The sequence below is a fragment of the Camelus dromedarius genome, chromosome 16, assembly GCF_036321535.1.
Source record: "Camelus dromedarius isolate mCamDro1 chromosome 16, mCamDro1.pat, whole genome shotgun sequence".
Lineage (NCBI taxonomy): Eukaryota > Metazoa > Chordata > Mammalia > Artiodactyla > Camelidae > Camelus > Camelus dromedarius.
In genome coordinates, this window is record NC_087451.1 from 16,341,172 (window position 1) to 16,366,073 (window position 24,902).

At 60.2% G+C, this 24,902-nt stretch overlaps 3 protein-coding genes across 5 annotated transcripts in view; 1 reads left to right on the forward strand and 2 right to left on the reverse strand.

Moving 5' to 3' along the window:
- Nucleotides 1-5,963, forward strand: part of SPNS2 (SPNS lysolipid transporter 2, sphingosine-1-phosphate) — a 34,627-nt gene extending 28,664 nt beyond the window's left edge. For 2 of the 3 annotated variants that reach the window (XM_010987919.3, XM_064495052.1), the window contains 7 exons: nt 171-323; nt 447-636; nt 978-1,043; nt 2,947-3,045; nt 3,127-3,290; nt 3,736-3,782; nt 4,353-5,963. In XM_010987919.3, coding sequence (XP_010986221.3) covers nt 171-323; nt 447-636; nt 978-1,043; nt 2,947-3,045; nt 3,127-3,290; nt 3,736-3,778 — 715 coding nt within the window. In that variant the 3' untranslated portion in view covers nt 3,779-3,782; nt 4,353-5,963. The other variant, XM_064495053.1, reaches the window with a different exon arrangement.
- MYBBP1A (MYB binding protein 1a) lies at nt 5,830-19,947 on the reverse strand. Its single transcript, XM_010987918.3, has 26 exons — nt 19,710-19,947; nt 19,431-19,529; nt 18,727-18,810; nt 18,564-18,638; nt 18,354-18,461; nt 17,238-17,413; nt 16,946-17,113; nt 16,717-16,834; nt 15,354-15,649; nt 14,970-15,080; nt 14,438-14,563; nt 14,077-14,244; nt 13,878-13,983; nt 12,276-12,372; nt 12,018-12,169; nt 11,592-11,678; nt 11,351-11,509; nt 11,099-11,272; nt 10,838-10,995; nt 9,422-9,671; nt 9,069-9,194; nt 8,912-8,980; nt 8,245-8,358; nt 7,932-8,033; nt 6,908-7,044; nt 5,830-6,736 (listed from the first exon to the last, which is right to left on the reverse strand). Exons 1-26 carry the CDS (start codon nt 19,914-19,916, stop codon nt 6,151-6,153), a joined length of 4,053 nt encoding a protein of 1,350 aa, XP_010986220.3. The 5' UTR covers nt 19,917-19,947; the 3' UTR covers nt 5,830-6,150.
- A 1,059-nt stretch (nt 19,948-21,006) lies between these two features.
- Nucleotides 21,007-23,725, reverse strand: GGT6 (gamma-glutamyltransferase 6). The gene is made up of 4 exons (XM_010987915.3): nt 23,569-23,725; nt 22,814-23,016; nt 22,611-22,724; nt 21,007-22,289 (listed from the first exon to the last, which is right to left on the reverse strand). The coding sequence occupies exons 1-4, from the start codon at nt 23,700-23,702 to the stop codon at nt 21,274-21,276; spliced, it is 1,467 nt and encodes a 488-aa protein (XP_010986217.1). The 5' UTR covers nt 23,703-23,725; the 3' UTR covers nt 21,007-21,273.
- Between the last annotated feature and the right edge of the window lie 1,177 nt (nt 23,726-24,902).

Consider the following 24,902-nt stretch of genomic DNA (forward strand, 5'->3'; position numbering starts at 1 on the left):
GAGTCCTCACTACTGGGGCTCATAGGAAAGGCATTTGAGGCCTTCTGTTCTTTATGGGGAAGGTGTGAGGGAGAAAAGCCTGCCTCCTGGGCCCCAACGCCTGGGCCCGAGTCTGCCAGCTGCAGGGGTGCTGGTACCCGCTCAGTGTCGCTGCCCCGGCCTCTCCCCAGCCGCAGCTACGTCTTCTCCTCCCTGGCCACGTCGGCTGTGTCCTTCGCCACAGGGGCCCTGGGCATGTGGATCCCGCTCTACCTGCACCGCGCCCAAGTCGTGCAGAAGACGGCAGAGACGTGCAGCAACCCACCCTGCGGGGCCAAGGACAGGTAGGGCCGGGCCTGGGGGCCGGCGGAGGGGGCAGGGATGGCGAGGTGGTGAGGGATGCTGCCAGCCCCTCTGCCCCAGCCCTGCCCCTCTCACCCCTGCCCCACTGCCCTCTGTCCACACAGCCTCATCTTTGGCGCCATCACCTGCTTTACGGGTTTTCTCGGTGTGGTCACCGGGGCAGGAGCCACGCGCTGGTGCCGCCTGAGGACCCAGCGGGCCGACCCACTGGTGTGTGCGGTGGGCATGCTGGGCTCTGCCATCTTTATCTGCCTCATCTTTGTGGCTGCCAAGAGCAGCATCGTGGGGGCCTATGTGAGTGCAGTAGGGGTGCCAGGGTGTTGGGGGGAGCTGGGCCCTGGGAAAGGAAATGCAGTCCGACTCATAGGGGCCCTTCCTCCCTGCCCACGGGGAGGCTCCAGCCCTCTGCCTGCCCCTGCTCTGTCCAGGGCCTTCCCAGAGCTCTGGGTGTCCTTCAGAGCTGTGGGCCTGACCTGAAGCCTGTAGATAATCCACAAATTCCTTGTCAGCCTGACTGCCAGGAGGAGTGGGAGGTTTTGGGGGGCTCCCTGCCAGCAGCTGGGGTGCAGGGGGCAGTCTGGGGTCGATGGTGGGTGGAGCGCCCCCTGATGGTCGCTCTGCTCTCTCCTGGGCAGATCTGCATCTTTGTTGGGGAGACGCTGCTGTTTTCTAACTGGGCCATCACTGCGGAAATCCTCATGGTGAGGCAGGCCAAGGTTGCCTCATGCTGACGGGGCCAGGGTGGGTGAAGAGGGGGCAGAGCTGGCAGGGCTTGTCAGGGGTGCGTGGGAACGAAGGCATACTGGGAAGGTGAGTGTGGAGGCGGAGGAGGGGATCAGAGATTTGGGGTCTGCATCGGGGCAGGGCCTGGCATCAGAGGGTTGAGCAGGCAGAAGGGAAGGACATGGGGATTGTGGGTGGGGAGGGGGATGTCTGGAGGCTCAGGTTTGTGGCTGGGAGGCTGGCAGTGCCAGGCTGGCACCGAGGTGGTGCTGCCTGCCAGTGCTCCTCCCCCAGGGCCTTAGCTTCCATGGACTCTGCCCTCCCAGCTCAGCCTGGGTCCCAGGCACGCCTGCCGGAGTGCCTGCGGCTGGGCCGGGCAGACAGAGGCCGTCTTCACAGGGCCAACAATGGGCTCCAGACCAGCCGGCCGGGGACAAAGGGCCATCTGAGTGGTGGCAGGGGCTTGGGTCTTTGGGCAGGGACGGGTGCAGCCCAGGAGGAACCAGGAGGGGGTTGTGGCCCTGCTAACTGGCAGGAGTCTTGGGGGGGTGGTGGCAATCAGGGGTGACATCTGGTCCTGTCCTCAGGGATCCTCCAAGTCAAGGCCAGGAGAGGACTAGGAGAAGGGGAGTGCAGGGGACCAGCAGTGGGGAGGGTATCTTGGAGGTGCCAGGGTGGGCCCTGGGGGCAGGGGGAGGAAGTACTCACGGGTCGACCTTCAGGGTGCTTGGGGTTTGGTGCCACAATGTGGGTCAGCCTGCAGATCAGAGTCTGCTTGGGCATCTGCCTGGGCATCGGGTCTCTGCTAGCTCCCCTCCTCCAGGAAGCCTGCCTTGCCCCACCCCAGCTCCCCTGCGTATCTGCTTTATCTGGAGGTGTTCCTCTCTCCCCACTAGTCCAAGGCTGGGAGGTGGTGGTGGGGGAGGTCTGACTCAACTCTGTGCCCCAGCATGGAGCCAGACGGGGTGGCAGGGGTGGGGCGGGGGTCCCTGCACACGCTGGATGAAGGGAGTGTGTCTGAATCAAGTGTCCTTGGCAGCGGGCAGGACCTCCTCTTCTGTCTCCACCCCTAGGGGCAGCCCCAGCTGCTGACAGGGTTTGGGTCCCAGGGAAATTGTGTCCCATTTTATTATTAAGTGTCACAGCCAAGTGACTAATTATTCCTGGAAATGGGGCCATGCAATCCAGGTCTCCCCTCCCCCATAGTAGTGGGGTGCTGGGTGGGCACTGGCTGCTCGCAGACTGTCCACAGAGGCCGGGGCTGACTAGACAAGGCAGCTGGAGCTGGGGGCAGGGGGCTGCCCAGGGCACCCACTGAGGTGGCTCCTCTGCCACCAATGCCTCTCGTGTGACCTTGGCCTGCCCAGCTTTGGAGCTACAGACCCTGTGGGTCAGGGCCTGCTTGGTCTGGTGGGGTTTTGGGGGCCCAGCAGCTCTGGCAGTCGGTGCTCGGGGTAAAAGTGGAGGCTCTCCCAGGCAGGGTCCTGCTTGACCACTGTCGCCCACCCCAGTCAGCCTAGGCTTTAGCAGGTCCTCATGGAGGGGGAACCAAGGTGGGTCTTCAGTGTGTGGGGAGGCGAGGGCAGGACTGAGGCCAGGGTTCTGGTCCCAGGGCTGCCTGGCCCCACGTGTGAGCTCTGGGCCTCCACGTGTGATCTGTGTGCCTCCGGGCCTTGGTTTCTCTGTGACCTCTGCACTTGGCTCTCTGTCAAGGGCAGCCTGGTCTCAGGAGCTGGAGGAGGGGAGGGCCCAGGAGAGCGGGGTCAAGGCACCAGGCAGAGTGAGTTGAGGCTGTGGGAGGTTCTGAAGTGTGACCTCTGGGCTGGGGCGAGGTGGGTGCACCTGGCTCTCCTGGCCTCTGACCTGCCGCTTCCTGCACAGTGTGTGGTCATCCCCACAAGACGGGCCACTGCTGTGGCCCTGCAGAGCTTCACCTCCCACCTGCTGGGGGACGCCGGAAGCCCCTACCTCATCGGCTTTGTGAGTAGTGGGGGCGGGAGGGACCAGGCTGGGTGCCGGGCTTGGGGAGGTGGCCCTGCCCTGACGCCCAGCATCCCACAGATCTCCGACCTGATCCGCCAGAGCACCAAGGACTCCCCACTCTGGGAGTTCCTGAGCCTGGGCTACGCCCTCATGCTCTGCCCCTTCGTCGTGGTCCTGGGTGGCATGTTCTTCCTCGCCACCGCACTCTTCTTCCTCAGCGACCGTGCCCAGGCTGAGCAGCAGTGAGTGGGGCTGGGGGTGGGCCTGCTGCCTCGGCTGTGACAGCCCCCACGCGGGTGAGGCGGGTGGGTCACCTGGCTGATGGGGTCCCCAGCCCCCGAGCCTTCCAGCCTTGTGATGCTGCCTCCGGCTACAGGCGGGGAGCCCGTGATGACCTGGGGTTCTCCTGGTGGTTCTATACTTGAGTTTTTCTCTGGAATTAAGAGTTTTCAGAGCTGGGACCCCACCTTTTCTTTTTCCTCTTGTTTTCTGACTTCTTTCTCCTCTCCTCTTTACTCCTCTCTCTCCTCTCCCCACCCCTGGGCTCTCCCACCTCCCTCTGGGGCTGACGAGGTCCCTGCCCAGCACGTCCGGTCCACCGGCCCCCGTGATGCGATGTGCCAGAGCAGTGCCCGGGCCCAGCCCCCGCTGATCCGCCACCTTGACCCCCGCCCGTCTCTCCCCCAGGGTGAACCAGCTGGTGATGCCGCCGGCATCTGTGAAAGTCTGAGGCGGTGAGTGCAGGCCAGGGGAGCTGAGGGTGGGACTCCTTGGGGGAGGGAAGGGGCAGGGTTAGCAGAGTGGGAGCATTCGGCTCATGATGGGGGAGATTCTGGAAGCAGGGGCAGTTCCTCATGAGTCACCTGCCCAAGCACATCCCAACCCTGGGTTTGGTCCTTTTCCTCCCGAAATGTTGCCTGAATGGACTGGTGGATCCAGGGGAAGGGAGGCAGGCTCCCTCTTCCAGTAAATTGGCTCCCCCTTCTTTCCTCAGAAGGGCTGGGGGCATAGGTCAGGGATGGATGGGCCAGGAACTCCCTGCTCTGTTCCGGATTCTGTCCTCCGGAATCCTCCTCCAAGTGCCAGGGCCCGACTACTACTTGGACCGTTCTCTGGGCCTGGCCTCTGGGGGCTGCAGCTTCCCAGCAGTGCAAGATCTAAGGTCACTGCCCCCGCGCCTTGGCTCCAGTAGACCCTTCCTGCCACCAAAGCGGAGAAAGGCCGGTTTCTCCAAACAGCGAGGAATGTGTAGGAGGGAAACTCGAACTGGCCCCTACCTCTGACCTCTGACCCCCTCCCTCCAGGTGCCGCTGGGACCATGAAGAACCCTTGCTCCTACCTAGTCTGGGAGGTGTCCCACGGCATCCCGGCCCTGCTGGGCTGTCCCGAAGCTTTCCGTGTGACCCACAGCTGGGCACCCACCAGCTCTGGTCTGGGACTGCTGAGTGGCCGTGGCTCACAGAGGCCGTGTCCTCGACTGATCTGGAAGGCTATGTCTGTTGGAGCCACGCTGTCAGACAGACTCCCAGGCCTGGGTCTGGGCTGCAGGAGTCCTGGGGCCCAGGAAGAAGACAGACCCCGGTGGGTGCGTGGGGAGAGGCTGGCCTGTCCTCGGCCTATGTGATCCTGGGGAAGTCTCTGCCCTTGCCAGACCGTGGGGCCAGGGGGCTGGATTCTCCTACCCAGCTTGCTGGGCAAGGCACTATCTGCAGCTTGGAAGATCCAACAGCCCATGGACTGCACAGAGAAAGGGTGGCCCAGGCCGCAGGGCGGTGCTTCAGGCTCTGAGGCGCCCTTAAGGGCCTGGCCCGTGAGGACTACAGCTTTTCAGCTAAGCCTCTGACCTCGGGGATGTTGGACTGGGCACTTCCAGCCAGGCTGGTCACTCTGGAGGACAGCTGTCTTCCCTACCTTGAGCTGGCTGTCAGCTCAGCCTGGAGGTCTCCCAGGTGGGGACCATCCCCAGACTTGCAGTGGGCATCACCAGGGGTGAAGGCCCTGGTGACAAAGACAGACCACCTGTGCCCCAGGCTTGAGACCTTTGGGGGTTCCTCACCCCTAACAGGGCTCCTTGGATCCACTGTAGCACCCCATTGTCCATCTCCTCCATGACCCCCCCCCCCCCCACCACAGAAGCCAGGAACTGACTCCTGCCCCCAGGCTGGGCCCCTTTCCAGGGGCAGGGCACAGGGGACTGTTCCCAGAATCCATGGGGCAGCAGCCAGGGCTCTGGCTGCCAGAGGAAGCAGCCATCCACTAAGTTTCCTGTCCCAGGGATTAGCCTGGTAGAGGTTGAGGCCCATGGGGAGAGGCCAACGCCCTGAGCCACCTCCATGCAAACACCGGCTGCTGCTTCCCCCACAGCCCAGGACTCACCCAGCCTCTGACCATGCCTCCCTCGTCGCCACACACCAGGGTGCAGCTGCCAACTTCACACCAGGCTGCCGGCCCCTGGGGTGGAACTTACCATCCTCTCTGCTCCACACACTCCCTCCCTGTACCTTCGCTGGACTCAAGGTGGTTCTGGTCTGGGGACGCCCCTGTGGCCAGCAGGAGCCCCTCAGAGCCAGCTTCAAGCTCTCTGCCTGTAGTTGTTGGCATGGCTTCAGTGGTGGGTAAACTGGTGGAATACCCACTCCCCACCAAGCTCTGGGGCACCCTGGGGGGCCTGACTAGGGAGGGGTGGGATCCCCCAAAGACCAGCCTGGCCTCCACTCCCACCCCGGCCTCAACTGGGGCCCCAGCAATGTTTTCTTGTTGTACAAGAACCAGGTCCGTGTGTTGCTTCCTCTTCCTTCCGGAAGCCAAACTGCTCCTTTATTTTTTAGAGCTGCTGATTGTGAATCTCAGAGTCTTAAGAGAGAAGCCAAATATATTCCTCTTGTAAATGAAGAAATAAAGCTATTTAAATCATGCCCTGGTGGCTCCTGCAGCAAAGCAGCCTAAGGGTGGGGTGGGGGCACAAGGCGGGGTCCTCCTAACCCACCCAAACACCAGTGCATCGGGACCTCCCGGGGGGCTGGCGGCAGGCCCTCTCCCCACAGCGCTGTAAGTAGTACCTCAGACTGGTTTATCAAAATTGCGATGAAAAAATCGGAGTCTCTAGGGTGAGTGGGGCAGGGCTGGTGTTGAGAGCTTCCTCACCTTTCTCAGCTGGGCCTTCCTCTTGGCCCCGCTCTGGAGGAGGCTGGGGCTCCTGCTGGCCAGAGACAGCCTGGCCTTCTTCCGTGGCAGCGCGGACTGTGGTGACTTGCCTGAGACCCCCTTTTTGGGCAGATTCTTCTGATGCTTTTTGCCAGCCGGCTCCATGGGGGACACAGGGGTGGCTCCATTTACCTGGGACGACTTCCGATTTTTCTTCTGTGGTTTTGGGGTCTTGGCAGGGATGTCGGGGCTCGTGGCAGGAGGGTCAGGGGCTGGACTCTTGGTAGGTGGTGTCCCATTCACCTGGGACTGGGCTGGGACCTTGGACTTCATCTTGTTTCTCTTCTTCTTGCCAGTGCTGGGGGGCTGAGTCCCATCAGTGGCTGCGGGCTTGGCACCCTCCTCCTGTGTGGCACCCTCAGACTTGCGTTTCTTGCGCTTCTTGGTCTCTGGCAAGAACCCCTTTTTCTTGCGCTTCAGGCTAACGGGGCTCTGCATGTCCTTAGGGACTTCCTTGGCATCCTTCTTCTCTGACTTGGGGCGCCTAGGAGGAAGTGAGCAAAGTAAGGAAGCGTGCGGAGAGGGCAAAATGACTTCAGCCTCTGTGGTCCCCAGGCTGCCCAAAGCTCTCATGGTGGGGCATGCACATCAGAACACGGGCGGCACGAGGACCTCCCAGCCCCTCCCAAGGTGGGAGCCCCCATCCCTAACGTACTGGACTCCGAGGACCTTCATGGCCTGCCAGTACAGGTCGTGGAGGCGGCTGGACCCGGTCGGGTGCTCCCCCTGCTGCAGCCTCTGCTGCTGGCTCTGCAGCACGCCCAGGGTGGCGGTCAGGTCCACGGTCAGCTTCTGCAGAGGGGCAGGAAGGCTGTGGCTGTAGCGGTGACCAGAGTCATGGCCTCTCCCTGGCTCCCGGTCCCTATCCTCCCACCCTTGCCCAGTTCACGCCTTCTGGGAGCCCACACCCCCCTTGTGGCCCCTCAGCCACTCCTTCTGCCGTAAATCACTAGTCTCTTACCCCAGGAGGGACAAAGAGCCCAGGTGCCAGGTTCTGTTCTCTTCTCCCACAGCCAGGAGGCCCTCCCACCCTGAAGGGCACCATGTAGTGACATCAGGGTCACCAAAGCCCTGCTTCCCATCTCCCCATCCCTGTCATGGACTGAGTGGGTTATTTTTGAAATCCATAGGCTTCCAGAACACACCTCTCTGCTGGTTTTTTCTACCACTCTGAGCACAGCTTCTCAAGCCCACTGTCGTTCTCAGCCCTGGCCCCGTCTCCCCGCTGCAGCGCCCTCTTGGCGAGCTAACCCCACACCTGGGCTTTGACCAGTGTCTACACTAAGAACCCCCAAACCTCTCCCTCTGGGCCAGACCTGGGGGGAACTACTCACCCACAGCTGCCTCTGGGCCCCCACCCTGACGGCCCACCAGCACCCTCCACTCCGCAGCCCTGGACACCTGGGCTTCCTCCTAACAGCTGCCCACCAGGCATCTCCATCGCCGCCTCTCACAGTGGCCAGCGCTCCCGCCCCTTCTCAGCTTTCTTACTGGAGCTCAGTAGTAGCAACTGGCCAGGTATGGGTGTGACACTCTCCTCTCCCAGATTAAAAAAAAAAAGCCAAGATTCCTCACCTCGCCATCCAGAACCTTCCTCACGTGGCTCCCCACCTGCCCCCAAATCTTTGCTCAGGCTGCTTGCTCTGCCTGGTGACCTCCCTCCTGAGCCCAAAGCTCACCTCATGATGAATGTTCTTGAGGAGAGTGTTGAGCAGCTCCAAGGAGGACAGCTCCTTCTGCTGCTCCGACTTGGTCTCAGCCTCACCCAGTGTCCGCAGATTCTAGGGAGAAGGCGGTCAGGCTGAGCCACTCCGGAGAGCTGCCCGAGGCCTTCCTGTCTCCCACGTCAGAGACGAAGGCCCCGAGGGAAGAAACATTTCCCGGGGCAACCCAAACCCACCCGAGGTGCAAAGTACCAGCAATTCTCAGCTCTCGGGTCCCAGAGAACTACTGCAGGTGGGGGTGTGCGTGCGGGTCCCCCGTGGCTGTTACCTCAGTGACCTTTGCCAGGATCTGACCCATCAGCTGCTCCCACTCCGGGTTCTTGAAGCACAGTCTCAGCTCCCGTGTGGGCAGGGTCTTCTGGAGCAGCAGGCAGGCCTGGGCCTGGGGTGGGGGGCAGTGTGGTCACCAGCAGCCCTGGCATGTGGGGCCAAGGATTAGGGAACTACAGGGGGACCCCATGAGCTCTGGGAGCCTGCTGGGCACCCAAGCAGGCTGAGAAAACTCTAGGCTATGTGGGGGGGAGCTGCCTGCTTGCTGCTCTGGGTCCAACCTCCCTGGGTTGTCACCACAGAAGCTCTGGGCTCAGCAACCAACTGCTCCTGACCGGTTCCTCTGGCAGGTGGGAGACCTGGCCCTCTACTACTCGGTGCAGCTTCCTCCAACTTCTCCAGCCCCCAGGCTTCCCCCGTGCAGGCCAGAGCATGAGCTCTGAGGAGCCAGAGGGCCCGGGTCACGTGGGAAGTGTCCCCCACCCTCAGCTACTCTGGGCCTATAGTCGGGGGTGGGGGGAGGGTGGCACTGGCCAGGGCAGAGGGGCAGGGCCCACCCTCCGCCCCCCAGGGCAGCATTCCTGGGCCTCGCGAACAGCCAGCCAGAGACAAGTCAAGCGGGTAACTCAAACAGGCCCTGGACTGGGATATGGGCAGCCCCTTACCTGATGACGGGACCGTGTGGGGCTTGCCACATGCTCGACCACGATGGGGAGCAGGCTCTTACAGAGCATCTGGGGAGAGAAAGACAGGGCTGTGAGGCGGCTGTGAGGGCTGGGCCCAAGCAGGGGCCCCACAGGGGTGGCCTGGCCCGACACTCACCGGGTGCCGGGTGAAGAGGCTGAGGAACATGGGGACGGTGAGTGGGCTGTTGCGCTTGGTCAGGAAGGAGCTCAGTGCAGATGAATAGACCGGGGTCACGAGGCTCAAATCCAAGCAGCTGGCAGCCTGGGCCAGGTGAGAGAGAGCTGCTATTATGCCAAGGATAGGGGCCCCTGACATGGGGGCAGAGCCTGGCTGCCTTCAGAAGGCTGGAAGCTGGGTCCCAAGGAAGGCTCGGCCTCAACTCCCCATCTGTGAAGCGAGGGGATGGTCCCACCGCCGCCTGGGACACGCTCCCATCTGTGGACACTGGACTTTCCAGGTCAAGTCTTCCCGGGCCAGGGCCTGCTCACCTCTGTGCCCTGGGGCTGGGTGCTGGTGTCAGCGTTGGCTTTCTCCTTCTGGGCCTTGCGGGTGGACTTGTCCACAGTGTTGCCCTTCAGGACCCGGAGCAGGTAGAGGGCGGCGTTGAAGTAGTAGAGGGAGATGGAGGAGTCAGCCTGGTGGCCGGCCTGCTGCACCAGCTGCTCCAGCTGCGTATACAGAGTCTCCACGCGGTCGCCCAGGTCGCGGCAGTAATGCCGGGAGCGACACAGGTGGTGCCTGTGGAGGGGAAGCGGGCAGAGCTACCTACAACGTCCTCTCCCTGCCCTGCTCCCTGCCAAGCAGAGCCAAGCCCCAGAGTTGGGGCCCCGGGTCCCATTTCACAGGCAGGAAACACACATAAAGAAAGGAGTCTGATTAAAGCTGCTGGGGGAGGCCCAGGGCCACATGTGGATCTGCCTTGAGGAAAAGCCAGAGGAGAACAGGCCTCCCTGGGTGAGGCTCCACCATGGACCAACACCCCCCCTTGCTTCACATCTCCCCCCTGCACCTGTCTCTCGGGGGACAGTGACTCCCAGGCCCTTTGTAAAGCAAAACCAGGGTCTGTGTGCCCAGCACCCTGGGTGGCTGGGCAGAGCTGAGGTGAGAAGCAGGATACTCAACAAACTCAACATCGCCCAAGCAGGTGGCGGAGAGAACTAGTGAAGAAGTGACCTGGGGCCAGCAGGGGAGGGGGGCATCAGGCCCTCCTCACCCACCCTGTGCTGTACAGTTGGCCTCTCAACTCCTGAGCCTTTGTCTCCACCACCCTCTCTGCTCTCTGGAAGGCAGGGCTCAATTTGCCACCTGCTTCGTCTCTCGTTATGTGCTCGAGCACAGCCCACCCTGCTACACCTTTCCTAAAAGACAAACCAGCCCCGCACCCTGCCCACGTCTTGGTGTGAATACCTTTGAGGGCCCCGATCCTGCCAGGGCTGGGCCACAAGGCCTCTTCTGTTCCTGTTGCATTTGACTAGCTTCCTTCTGGACATGCCTTCCTCCCCTGCCTGTGGCCTCTGGGCCTGACCAGCTCTACAGCTCCCCATATTGCTGACACCTCTCCCAGGGGGCCTTCTCTGGCACCTCAAGACTGAGTTAGGTGTCCCCACTGTTTCCTATCCACTCCCTACTACAGCCCCAGGACGTCATTGCTGGCGACCAGTCTGGTTTCCCAACTGCAGTGACCATGAAAGCAGGGCTGGGAATAGGGGGCCCCGAGGGCTGTGGGTCTTACACAGACCCTGTGCTGATTGTCGCAGGATAGATGGATGAACGAGGGCTGCGTGACAACTAGTGAAGTGTGCCCCCCAGGGCAGCCAAGCAGGCCCACTCAGGGATCTTGGCTCCCACCCTTTCCATCTGGGAAGCCCCGGAGGCTCGGCTTCCCCGGTGCCCATGGCACTCACGTGAAGATGCGGGCCGTCTTGTGCAGGAGGTCCTGCTCCTGCTTGGTGCTGCTGGTGCGCATGCTCCGCCGGATGATGAGCAGCAGCGGCTCGAGCAGGTCCAGGACCAGGGGGTTCTCGGGCTGCTTCGTCACCAGCACTTCAATCAGGTCCAGGACCTGCGGCCGGGACGGGTGGGCTCAGCCAGGTGGGGGATGGGAGCAAAGGTGGGGCGACTAGACCCGAGGACCGCGGTGGTCCGGCGGGCAGCTGCAGGCTCACCCGGATCTGGAAGTCCCGCCGGAGCACCTTCTCCTTCTGCAGCTTGTTCTTCTCGTCCCTCCGGGCCTGGATGCGCAGCTTCTGCTCGGCAAAGAGGCTGGCCAGGTTCTCGTCCAGGGCCATCATGGCCTCATCCCCCAGCTCCTCCTCATCATCCTCGCCGTCCGCTCCACCCTGAGGGACAGATGCTGTGAGCAGCCTGGCCGCGTATGGGCAGATGGACCCGGGAGACCTGGCCGGGCGCCTGCTCACCAACGCCTTCCCTGCCTGCAGCACCGCCATCAGCTGCTCCCGGAAGCCCTGGTCCACGTCCCCATCCAGGTCCTCCTCGTCGCTCTCCTCCTCGTCGCTTTCCTCCTCACTCTCCGAGTTCTTGCTGCCCTTGTTGTCCTCGCCATCTGAGCTCTTGTCCTGTGGGTGGGCCGGCCGTGTGTCACGTCTCCCCATTGCCCACCGCATCTGCCCAGCTGCCCTGCCCCTTGCCGGCAAGTACCTCCTCATCCTCCAGTGGCTTCTGCTCGGAGTCATCCATGACCACCACGTTGTCGTCCTCGTCCTGGCTCCCCTCGGGTTTGAGCACCTACAAAGATTCCCAGACTCATCTACCCATCCTGCCCCTTCACCCGCTCTGTGACATCTGGGCCCTGCTGACTGCCTTTGCTGACCACGCCATCTAGTCCTGGCCAAAAGGCCTCCGTTTCGGGGAGGAAAGCAGAGCCCAGGAGAGAAGGCCACTCCCTCCAGCACCTCCTTTAGACCTGACAACCCCTTGGCACACACTGTATCAGGCAGAGTCTGATAGAAGCCCTCACCACCCTGCAGGTTATGTGAGGACCAGGGGCGATGGGGCAGCCCTGGTGCAGTCTGGTGCCTGGAGAGCCCCATCCTGGGACCCACTTCCCCAAAGGCCTTGACTTACATCAAGGATGAGCTGCAGGGCATGTGGAGTCAGGTGGGAGCAGACATGGCCAAACACGTTCCGGGCCACCTGGCGCATCAGGTGACTGGGCTGGGCCAGGAGGGCCAGCAGGATTTCCACCAGCACCTCCACCCACGGCGGCTCCTGGAGGCCTGCAAGTGGAGAGGGCTGAGTCTGGGCAGGGCACCACCACCCCATGCTGGGTCCCAACTGTGCCCAGAACCTGCCCCTGCCCCTCTCCCCGGAGCAATGACCCACTGGTGGCCTTGGAGCGGGTCCGGCGAGGCTTCTCCCCCAAGCTCTTCTTGATGCAGGTCTGGATGTCACCCAGCAGGTCACAGCTCTCTGCAGGGGACTGTATAGGGTAGGATTAAAATCAGGAGCCAGGCTCTGTTCCCAGCCCTTGCTGAGCCAGGGGAGGGGTAGCCAAGTGGGAGGAGCTGGCATCTGAGGTCTTAGAAGATTCCCCACTGCCTTGGCCGGTCACCCTTACCATCCAGAACAGAGGAGCCCAGCCAGACCCCAGGAGTCCAAGAGCTGATGACCTCTTACACTGAACTTCAGTCATGGCCTGAGAGCCCTCAGGGAACATGGCGCCCAACTTCCCCATCGGTGCCCAGCCTCCTAGTTCGCAATTCTAGATTTTCCCTCCCACACCTGCCTTGATGTTGTTACAGAAAAAGAACTGAAAACTATTAATTTTAACAAATTTAAATTTAAACCAATTTAAGCCCATCTTGCCAGGGGATAAACCCAGAATCCAGTTACCAACCAGTGAGTTGAAATTAACGTGTGCGATCAATGGTACCGAAAAGGCAGACTTCTTCCCTATAACGTGGTGGGTGGCTTCAATGTTTGGGACAGGAGTGGCAGAATGAAGGCCAGAACAGGGGCCCAAAGCCCTGGCCATCTATGTCTCCAGCTCCCCTGCTGTGGCTGGGCACCTCTGACCCAAGCCAAGCTCCAGAAGCCCAGCGCCAAGGATTGGAAGGGGCGGTGTGGCCAATCCATTACCCACACAGCTTGTCTACGAGTGGGGCTTGGAGTGACGGGGGCCTAAAAGCAGAAACCACAGCCATGAGGCCAGAAGGAGCAACTGAGAGTGCTGTCTAATCAGGCTCCTTAAGAGTTCGAGGGCCTCACACAACTCGCAAGGAAAACTTCTAGAGAGACCAGGGTTCGTAGTCAGGAGGAAACCACAAGGGTCAAAAGAGTTGCTGCCGTGAGCTCCAAATGTGGTCAAGGCTTCTTGGTGGAGAGAATAGAGACAGAGCTGGTTCCAGAGGACCCGTTATTAGAAGGAGCGTGAGTGACAACACGAGGAACACTGTGACAGGAGCAGAACCCCACGTTGGGAGCACCAGACAGAAACACGCTAACCCCAACCCACTACCATGGATTCCGGGTGGGTGAGAGTTAAACAGAAAAATCAGGACCCCACTTCTAACTGACCGTGACAGACAGAAGGAAGCAGCGCCCCCCTCTCTCTTTACATTCATCACCTCTGGTCAGTAAGGCAGTTTGGGGAGGCCCTGTGAGATAGTGGAGTCAGACCCCTATGCTTGAATCCCAGCCAACAGCTGTGTGGCCTGGGGTAAGTTACTTTGCCTCTCTGAGTCTCAGTTACCCTACCTGTCAAACAGAAGCACCTGCCTCATAAGTGTGGGGATTACAAATAAGTGATGCTGCAGGGAAAACTCCGGATGTAGCTGGTGCCCACTAAGCAGGTGGAGTGATTGTTCGAGCTGGAACTCCAGCCAGGAGCAGGTGGCCTAGGAAACCTCCCAATTTCAACTCCCCAGAGCCTCTCCTGACCACCACTGACCCCAGGTCCCTGACCTCCCTTCCAGGCTGCTGTACCTTGAAGAGGTGGATGCCCACCAGTAGCAGCAGGTGCTGGAAGGCAGCAGCCTTGGCCTTGGCCTCTGAGGACCGTGCGTCCACTTCCTTCAGAGTCTTTAGCATCCTAGGTGAGACAGGTACACTCTTAAGCCCCTGAAGGCAGTGTCAGACCCCAGAGCGCCCTGCACACGCCCTGGAAACCCCAACACCCTCTCACCGGTCCCAGGCCTGGCGCTGCTGAGTGGTGAAGGGCGTCAGGGGAGCCACGTTGCGGCCATGGCTCAAAAGCATGTCTGCAAACTGCACCAGGCGATGGGTCCAGAGCCTCCTGTCCTGGGTCTGCTCCGGCGCCTGCCTAAACTGTGTGCTGAGGGTCTGCAGCAGGCTGGTGGTGGTTGGAGGGAGAAGAGTCAGTGTCATGGGCTGGTGAGCACGGCCACCTCTCTCCACCCCCATGCCCTGACTCACCCCAACTCTCTGGGCCTCCGCTTACAACTGGAGGGGGCAGTGTTCCCAAGGCCCCCTTCCTGCCTGCTCGCCCACCCTCAGACCTCTCCTCCAAGCTGCCCAGTGCCCACCTGAAGAAGGCATTGCCCACCACCTCCCGGGTCCGGCTCTCCAGAGGAGGGGAGAAGGACTGCTCAGTTTCCGGGATCTGGGACGTGGGCTTCTTTGTCTCAAAGAATGAGTGGAAAAAACAGAACCTGGGGAGGGCAGAATAACCTGTGTTATCTTGGCGGCCAGGCCACCACTGCTTCTGCCAGCACGGCTGCCCCTCTCAGGGCTGTGGCGAGGGTGAAGGAGCTTCCGGCACAGAGGCGCCCCCAACACTGTCGATGCACAAAGGCGTCCGGGGAGCGCAGAGCCAGCCGGGGGCCTTTGCTGCCCCCGCAGCCCCACACTCCTTGGGTCCCTTCCTTCCGTGAGCTCCCAAAATGCTTTTCCCTAAATCTCTTTCTGCCCCAAGAGGCGAGGATGGCCTGCTTCCCGTGACGACTTGATCCCCTCTGGCTTCTGGCTCCAGGGGGACCTAAACCAGGATTAGGCAAGAGGCCCAATTCTTCGGCTGCCACACCCATGGGGAGCTGGGGTTCAAGCATGTCTCAGTACCTGGCCACCTCCTCAGTCAAGGCCTCCTCCTTCTCCACGTGCAAGTTGTCCACGACGCTGACCAGGCGAAGGATGATCCACTTCCGTAGCCGGAACACAGCTCGCTCAGGCCTGCGGGTAGGAGGCAGGTCACAGAGGCCATTTAGAGATGGCAAAAACCATTCTCCTTGGTTGCATCTTGGAGACAGAAAACCAACAAAGACCTCCCCAATGCCCTTATCACCAGCATGGGAACATGCCCGAGAAGGTCTTCTTTAAGAGTGAAGGCTCAGCTTGGCTCCTCTCCTTCCCTCCCCTTCCCTCCCGTGGAACCTGGCATGACAGGAGGGAGGGTGGATCCAGGTCTATGGGCCCAAGAGGCCCCTTCCTGCCCGGCCCCCTCACCCGTGGAACGAAGCATCCTGGGCTTTTTTCTGGTTGTTGGTGCTGAAGTCCACCAAGGAGTCCAGGTCGGGCTGGAGAAACATGTCCCGCAGCCAGGCCACGTAGCCTTTGAGAGCCGGGGGACTCAGGAACCGCACGACCCGCCAGTAGGTAGGCGTGATAGGGAGGCCCTGGTTGGTGACGGACGTGAAGGCCACCACCATGTCCAACTGCCGCTCAGGGTCATCCTGGCAGCCTTTGAGGAAGGCCTCCACGTACTCGTTCATCTCTGGAGCAAACTTGAACTGGTTTGGGAGCTGCAGAGAGTTGGGTACAGGATTGGGGGTCACTGGCCAGGAGGGGTCGAACAGGCCCCGCCGCCAGCTTCTTCTACATTGGGTCACATCAGGGCCCGGGAAGACTCCTCCCTGGTGCCCTGCCAGGATGGGCTGCCCTGTTGCCCCAGTGCTTAATCTTTGTAAAGACCCTTCGCACAAAGGGTTTAATTATTTTGCAGATGAAAAAAATGAGGCACGAAAAAGCTTAGACGTAATTCCTGAGGGTCACAGGGCTCCAACGGTGCAGCTGGGGTCTGACCCCAGTCAGTCGGGCCCCCTAGTCTGCACTCTCAATCACCGCTCCGTACTTTCTGCGCCTGTCCCTCGCCCCGAGGACCGGAATGGCAGCTCTCCAAAGCCAGCTGTAGGGATGAAGTGAGGAGCACACCCAGCAAGCCCAGCTGCACTTCTGTGCAAGGAGCACTGCTTTAAGCGCCCATGGATGTTAGCCCGGCTATCCTCCTAACTCGGAGGAAGGAACTGCTCCTCTTGTCTCCGGGACAAGCAGAGGCAGGCAAGGGAAGGGAGGCCACCTGTGCACAGTACATAGCTAACTGCTATGGTGTCAGGGCTGGAGTCCGGCTGTCTGGTCCCCGATTCCACGCTCTTAACTACTACTTGATTCTCCTGTCGAGCACTTTGGGGTGTGGGGTGCGTGGACGGTGCTGAAAACAGCATCAGTGATGACTGTTCTTAGTGTGACAGCTGGGGATGGAGGGGGGTCTGGACAGACCGCTGGCTGTCCGTGCCTGGGCTGAGGGGCATGAAGGCAGAAGGGCCGGCCCCGCCACACTCTGCTCAGAGGGGAAGATGGAAAGGGGGGCTCAGGTAGCTCACTTTACCCAGAGGAAAAAAGACACCCACATCCCAAGTCCCTTCCAACAGCAGCTGTGCCTGCCCGTCCCAGGCAGGACCACTGACACCAAGAGCAATCCTCTCTTCTGGCAGCGGGCTGACACCCGAGGCCCACCGCCCACAACTGTGCAGGAAGCAGCCCCGTCGCCTGGCCCTTTCTGTCAGTATGGGCCACAGGAGGTGGCACCCACCTTAGCAGTGACCACGTGCTCCCCATAATGTCGGATCAGGTCCCCCTGCATCACCAGCTGCAGCTGCTCCTTGGACAGCAGGGGCAGGGCCGTGCCCAGCAGGCGGAAACACAGGTAGCTAAGGGGGTGCACGACAGAGCCTGGTCAGAGCCCTCGGTCCCCAGGGACCACTGGCCCATCCCCGCTTAACAGGGGAGAGAGGATGGAGAGAGGCCACGCGTCCACGCACCTGACCGGCCAGAACTGCTTCTTCAGGAGCCCTTGCTCCACAACCTCCTTCCAGAACCGTGAGAACACGTCCTCCTGGAGCGCCAGGCGGAGCAGCTCCAGGGCCATGGCGGGCAGCTTGCGTTCCTTTTTCATAGAGGAGGCCGCCATCTTTAGCACTGTCACCAGCCTGTGGAGGAGGGCAGAGGGGACTCAGAGGGCACCCTCAGAACAGATAAAGGGCCAGGCACGTGGGACTGAAGGGATGCCCACCCCCATGGACCAGAGAGCCCAGCCGCCCACCTCCCTCACACCTGGGGATGTTCTCATCTGAGAACAGGTTGACTGGTCCCAGTAGCTTCTCCAGCTTCTCGGGCACCTTCTGCTGGGCCAAGAGGAAGAGCTCCAGGTGCTCGGGTGAGCCAAGTACTGAACTCAAGTCAGCCTTGAGGACCTTCGGCAGGACCTCCTGCAACACGGCCTCTGGGACCTGGCGTGGGGAGACAGGATGAGGAGGGGAACTCCTTCACAGCATCCTGTCTCCCTGCCATGGGGGTGAACGCTTTGGGCCTTATTCCACTTGCCAGGCTCCCACGAGGATTCTGGCACAGTGCCAGCCTGAGAAGGGTCAGCCACAATCCACCTTGCTAGGCATCAGAACCATCAAAGGGTAACTGTTAAAATGCTCAAATTCCCAAGTCCCAGGAAGCTGGGTCTTTAACAAGCATCCCACTGATGTTAATTTGCCTGGGGCCACTCCTTTAATTATTCCTCCTTCAGGTTTTTCAGGACTAGCCCATTTCTTATACAAGGAACCCCAAGTGGAGAGCTAGGATTCAAGTTCAGGTGCAGAAAGGCCCAGCCTGGGACATGCCAGCCAATCCCTACCTTTTCCCCAGTAACAAAGGATTCTAGGTATTGGCCCATCTCCGTTTCCCAAGTTGGGCATGGAGGGTCTCTGAAGGGCCAATTCTGCCCAAAACAACAATGGCAAATGTGTTTAACCCCCTTGTCACATGCCAGGTGCTGTTCTAGAGCTGCACTGTCCAATACGGAGCCACTGGCCACACAGGGACACTGAGCACTTAGAATGCGCTAATCTGAATGGAGATACGCTGTGAGTTTAAAACACACGCTGGACTTGAGACTTAATATGCACCCCTCCTCCCTCAAAAAACCTCTACAGTTCTTTTTATACTGTTTACACATTAAAGTAACACTTCAAGTATGTTAAATCAAGTAAAACATTTTACTAAGTTATACTTATCTTTAAGTTTTTATAAACATAGTTACTATGAAATGTCAAGCTACACGCTTTTATTTCCACCAGATGGTGCTACATTTCCATGCATCAACTCGCATCCTCTCCCTGTTCTGTAACAGGTGGTGCTACCCAAGGCCCCACTGCCCCACAGCTGCGAAGCCTGTACCTCAGAGAGGATGTCCACCAGGGCCTTCTGGGGCTGCTCCTGCAAGTGGTTGTAGTGCTGGCCCAGGACTTGCAGCAGCTTGACCGACTTCATCAGTACCTCGGAGTCCTGGTACCCCCAGAGGGGGAGAGGGGATGAGCAGGGCGTGCCACCCTTCCCCATCACTCCCAAGCCAGCCCACATCCCTCCTTATATCCCCAAAGCTCTTACCTTCACCAGCCTGCCTGACTGAAAGAGGGCTAGCACCCCAAACAGGTTTGCAAAGAGAGCTGGTCTCACCATCCCCTAGGAAAAAGATTCCAGGCCCTGATGAGAAGGGCCCAAGTGTTCCCCACCCTGGGCTCCTGACCTCCCTGGGGCCACTAACTCTCACCTTCTTCACCTTCTGCAGGTCATACTTCTCTTGTATCTGCTGCAGGATGCTGCACAAGGGGATGTCTTCGAAAGACTGTAACAGCTGCCAGGACGAAGAGAGGGCTGCAGGGGAGTGGTCCAGCCACATTCCTCAGACCTCAACCTCCTCCCACTTCTCCCTTCAACTCTGCCCAGAGGCCTTGGCAGAGGCCAAGGATGTCTCTGATGGAACACTGCTGTGAATGGAGTTGAATCTTGTCTCCCTGCCTCATGTCCACCTGGGGTTCAGAAAGTAACTTTTGCCCCTAGATCCTAAAGGGCTTGGGTCTCTACTGCCCTTTCATCACTCCACACTCCTTACAGGTGGCCTAAAATTAGCTAAGTGCCTGTTGAGGGGAAAGGGCCTTGAACCCTGCAGAGATAAGGGAACCCACCCCAAAGCTTATTGCCTTCAATCAATGTACCTTGTGGCTGGTCAATCCATGTACCCAAAAGCAAACTTGCTCAGCCTCCTACCCTACCTGCCTGGGCTTTTCTGCAGACAGGACTTGCTCCCGCACTTTCTTTACATCCACGTGGGGACACCTCCCTTCTGCTCAGATGCCACCTCCCCCCCCCCCAACTTCTCAGCTGCCACTTCCCCTGCAGCTGAGGCATCTGCCCTCCTCACTCCCTAGCGTTTTGACCAGCACGGCTGGTCCCCTTCCAGGACCTACCACTCACCTGTGCCAGGGCCAAACTGTAGCAGGGCCGGGCGGTTTCCCGTCCGCCGCCGAGCCCAGTGATTAGGCGCTTCAGGGCGTACTTCATCTCGGATGACCCCTGCAAAATCAAGCACAACCTCAGGTGGGCCAGTGAGAAGAATCATCTGGCACCCGCCCACGTCGCCCCTCAGCGCGCTCTCACCCGGGCATCCAGGTTCGCGACCCCGTGCCCCACGTCCCACCGCCACATCTTTGCCGGAATCTACGCAACCTCCTGCCCCAGGCCCCGCCACCATACCCTTGGCCTTGTGCGCAGATACTCCAGCAGCTTCTCTGTGGCCTCAAGCCGCGCCTCTTGCTGCGGCTTCGCAATGTCCCAGAAGAAGTCCAAGAACTCGCGGCTGTGCTTCAGCAGGCCATGACGGTCGGCAGGCCGGGCGCCGCTCTTCGGGGCCTCTCCAGTAGACACAGCCTCAGCGACTTCCATACTCTCCATCTCCGCCATGCTGGCCGAACACGTGGGCTCCAAAGACTGCCTCTTCCAGGTCAGGTCCCGGCGCATGCGCACTGGGTTGGGTCGCCTGGGGGCGGGGCTAGACGGGAGCGGAGCCGGCTGGAGGCGGAGCCGGGTGTGGCTGCCAGGCCCTTCTGCTCTCAATCAAGCAGACCAAGAGTTTGGATTTCATTCTGAGTGTGATGGGAGGTCACTGAAGGATTTTATGCAGGGACGAGCCCTGATCCTATTTACGTTTTTAACAGATTATTCTGCTGCTGTGTGGGGGATGGATTGTAGGAGAGCCGGGGTAAAAGCAGGAAGACCAGCTGGAGACAATGGTGGATTGGACCAAGGTAACATGAGAAAGTTCCAGCTGATCTGGAGCTGGTAGTAGGTTATGGAATGCTAGGTTTGGGGGTTAAAATAACTGGGTAGATTGTGTACCATTTACTGAGCTGAGAGAAGAATTGTTTTTGTTGGAGGAAGGGGGAGGCAGAGGCGATGGGACCAAGATTTTTGTTACATCAGAGATACCTTTTACAGTGTGGGGGAGGAGTGCTACTGGCCACCCCTGTTTCTTGGCCTGAGAAGCTGTCTTTGGGTTATTGTAGTTCAGAGAGACCCCAGCCCTTGGGGAGGTGGGGAGGCGAGGGCCAACCCCACCAGCCTTGAAATTCCACACACCCAGCTCCAGCCCCTGCCCCTGTCACTTCCTACTCACCCTCTCAACCCCTTCCTTGCTCTACTGTGTTTCAGAAAGTGAGAATAAACCATTTACTATGTACATTTGGTACTTGGTGCCCCAGGAGGAAGAGGTGAGCAGAGCAAGGGAAAGCTGAAAGACATGAGCCTGGCTCTGCATCCCTGGTTGTGAGTCTCCTGCGCTGCCCACGGAGAAGCCCAGACACCAGCTGCCTCAAACGCTGATGTGAAATTAACCAAGAAGCTGGAACGGCACATGGTGTCCGGGAGACTTGCTCTTTATTTTGTTTCCAGCCCAGTTGAGGGCGATCAGCAGAGTGTGGCCTGAAGGGGAAGACGGAGATGCCAGATGCATGCTCTGCCCATGATCCCAGAGCCTAGGCAGGGGTGTGGCATTCTGCCACCTGTCCTTCCCAGAGCTGGATCTGAACTCAGGGCTGTCCCCAGGCCCTGGTGTTCTTTCCTCATTATCCTCAGGTTCCTTAGCTGAAAAAAGACCTGGAACTCAATTCCAGGCAACTGACCAGGCTGGAAGTTGAGGGCCCGAGCCAGCAGTGAGCACATAACCGATGCACATTCTTTATGCACTCCATTGCCCTGCCCCTGTCTCCAGGCTTGAGACCTCTACTCCCACCGCCCTCCCTGCCAGACACTTCCCCCCGCCTTAAAACCCCTGGGAGGGGCAGCAGCCACTGGGGACACTGGAGACATGGGCATGCTCTGCATGGGCTGCCACCTGGAGCAGGGTCCCTTGGATACAAGGTCTGGGGCTCTTGGTGGGTCCTTGCTGAGCATGGGTTTGGGGCCTGACCAGGTGGCTGAGCAAGGTATGAGTCATGACTCTGGCCACTGCGGGTGTCCCTGAAGCAACCAGCCCCAAAACGTCAGCCTCATTGTCATCCAGCCTGCCATGGAGGATGAGAGGACAGGCCCAGGCAGCAGACTTGGCTACCAGGTTGCTAAGTAGAACCCCAGTGCTTGGGGACAGGTGTCCAGAGCCGAAGGAGCTGTTGAGCGAGGAGGTGAGAAGCAGCACAGAGCCGCCGCTGTCCACAGTGGCCAGGACACTGCTCCCTGTGGTCCCAACAGCTAGGAGGCGTGGTGGGCAGGGGTCAGGGCTGGGCCCTCCAGACTGCTGAGCTGCCTCTAGCAGCTCTAGGAGTTCTGGGCCAGCTGAGGGGCTAGGGGTGGTGAACAGGATGCCCTGGGGCACAGGCAGTCGCAGTGCTGGCTCCAAGGTGGGCCTGGGCCCAGCTGAGGGGCCCTCCAGCCCCAGATCTCGGGCCAGAAGGCTCAGTAGGGCATCCCCAGTGAGGTCTGGGGTGGGGGCAAGTGCAGCCCTGTGTAGCACAGCTGCCAGTTTGGGGTTGATGGCTCGGGCCCCAGGTCCCAGGGGGGTCCCATCAGTACGGCAAAGGAGTGGACAGATGCCCTTTGTGCCCTGGGCTGCCAGAGCCCTGGCCAGGGATGTGTCCACCAGGAAGCCCTCTTGAGCCAGCGTGGTGGGGCCCACCAGCAGGCGTGGCCAGGGCAGGCGGCCGAAGTGGGTGTGTAGCAGGCGCAGGGCAGGTAGAGCCAAGGGCAGCCCCAGGCCGGGGGCCAGGGTCTGGGCTGGGCCTGATGTCAGGGCAGTTGAGTTGCCTGAGGAGCTATTGTAGAAGAGGCCCCAGAACATGGCACCTGGGAGGAGACAAAGGGGTCACACAGGGGTCAGCGGCACAGACTGGGGTCAAGGGCACTCAGTAGTCCCAGGTGAAGGGTCAGTGACTTAGCCTGGGGTCAGGGGTTACTGACTAGGTCTGGAGACAGGGGTCAATAACCAGGCCCGGGGTCAAGATCGCACTGATCTGGAATCAAGGGTCACAGCCTAAGGTGGGGGCTACTGCCCAAGTCCTGGCTCCTACCCACTAGCCAGCCTTGAGGTCAAGGCCACTGACTGCCTGAGTTCCAGGTTACTGATCAGACCCAGGGTTGGGCTCACCATCTGGGGTTGTCACTGACCTAGCCCTGTGGTGTGTGGATGCACCACTGCCAGACACAAAGCCGCTCCAATGCCAGCATCCACGACATTGCCCCCAGCAACAAGCAACTCCTGGCCCAGGTGGGAGCACGTGGCTGCAGCAAGAAAGGGACTGTCGTGGAGAGGCGGGCTGGGACCAGTGACCCCAGCCTCTTCCCTCCCCTGAGCCGCTCCTGGCACTGACCTGCGGGGCTGATGATGGCACCATGGGGGTACACGCCAGGGCCGTGGGAATGCCTGCTGGGTGGAGGGGCCCCAGAGCCCAACGTTCCTGGAGAGCCACTGATGCTGTGGAGTTGCCTCACGGCCAGGGAGAAACCAATGGCCAGCAGCAGCAGGGCAGCTACCAGTCGGGCCCAGGCCCCGGGCAGACCCCCAGCCTTGTTCCTGCAGAGAGGGATGTCCTGAGCCAGGGCCAGGCGGGGGGACCCCCAAGAACCCCATGAGAACCCAGGGAATAATTCCCAAAAGGTTTGGTCTTGCTTGTGAGAGTGTAAGTTTGCAAGAGAAAGGGCCTCCTGGCAGAAGACGGAGGTGGTAGCGAGCTGGGGGAAACTGAGTCTCTGGAGAGGGGGCTGGAGAGGTAGGGTCTGGCCAGTCTGGAGGGATGCCTGACGGGGCCTTGGCAGGCTGGAGGAGCAGGGGCCGGCCAGGTGTAGCCAGGCCCAACCTGCCCAGCAAGTGTCTCCTGCTGGGGGTGGGGGCTGGGAGCCTTTGGCGGGGCTGGCTTGGTACAGATGTCCCTTCAGATGCACAGGCCTTGGATTGACTGGCACAGGCCAGGCCTGGAGCTGTAGCCCAGGCTCCCCTCTTTCAGCCAGAAAGTTTCCTGAGCTGGCCAAGCACAGGGTTGTCTGGCCCTCCTTAGGGGCCCCAGAGGGAGGGACTTGCCAGCCTCAGGTCTGAGTTGCTGGGTGCCCAGGCCGCCCCCTGACTCACCCAGAGGAGTCCTGGGGCCCCCAGGGATCCGGAATGAGCTGCTCTGATATCTCCTCTTCTTCCTCCTCGGACTCTAAGCTTGGCTCCCAGACCAGCAGCTTCTGGTAGAGTACAGGCCCTGCTTCGGGTTCCATGGCCCCACGGCACCTGCCCCAGCCTCCTTCCTGCCAGCCTTCCCAGCTGAGTCTCGGCAGGCCCTGCCTGAGCCGGTGGGTGGGAGGTGGAGGCAGCCTTGGGGAAGGGTGGTGTGGAATCTAGAACAGGTCTGGGCAGGGCATGGGGCCAGGGAGGCAGTGCGTGAGCCTGCCACACTGGGGCACAGGGCCTGAGGGTCTCTCATGGCAGGGACCCCATCAGGGAACACAGCTCAGCCAGGAAGGAGGAGCCCAGCCCTAGGGCCACAGCCACAGGCCCTGGGACCCAAAGCACCTGCTGGCCCTTCGCTTTAGAGGGTGCTGTCCTTGGATCCCCTGGCCTGTTCTGGCTCTAATCTAGGGCCAGGGGAGCTTGAATGAGAATTGGAGTTACACTGGCCTGGACAGGGCTCAACATGTGACTAGGTTCCGGTGTGGAGGTGTCTCGTCTCCAGCTGGGGTCAAGGCTCAGCCAGAGGCCACTCCAGGTCTGGGTTTCTCTATCTGGGGAGCAACTTGGGTGGTGAAGTCAACACGTCATGTGGCTCTTGTCCAGCAGGTGGCACCATAGACCACCTGGGGAGCCGCAGCCTGGAAACTAGGCATTTCCAAGTTCCTTCACTCTGGGGTTCACATCAAGGAGCTGTTCTGTGGCAAAATCGTATAGCGTCAAAGAGTGCCGCAGTCTCATTTGTTCTTTAGTCATCTCTCTGCTGAGCACGCTCTACCATGACCACTTCAAACCTCCATCTCCCCTGCCTCAAACCCTGAACTCTCCACCATGCACTCTTGGCACACCATCTGTCCTACTTAAATGTAGGAAAGGCAGACACAAGGAGCCCCCGTGCACACCCCCAGCTACAAACCCGCCTTCCACACCGCTCCACCTGTTGCAATGGAAAAACCATTCCCTGCCTCTGGTTCTGGCCCCCACCCCTCCCATCTCTTGCTTCCCGCCTCCCCAGGGACCTCTTTCTCTCACTGACCCCTTCTCTCCTGTTAGCTTCATGTCTTTTCTGCTGATTCTTTCTTAACAGCATTTAAACAGGATCGAGTCTTCAGAAATTCCTCTCCTAGGTTCTAGGTATGTTCACAACAGGCATGGACTTGAATGTTCATAGCTGCACTGATTGCAACAGTCCCGTATTGGGAAGCCCACACTCAGTAGTAAGTGGTGTCGTCACACGGTGGACTGCTTCG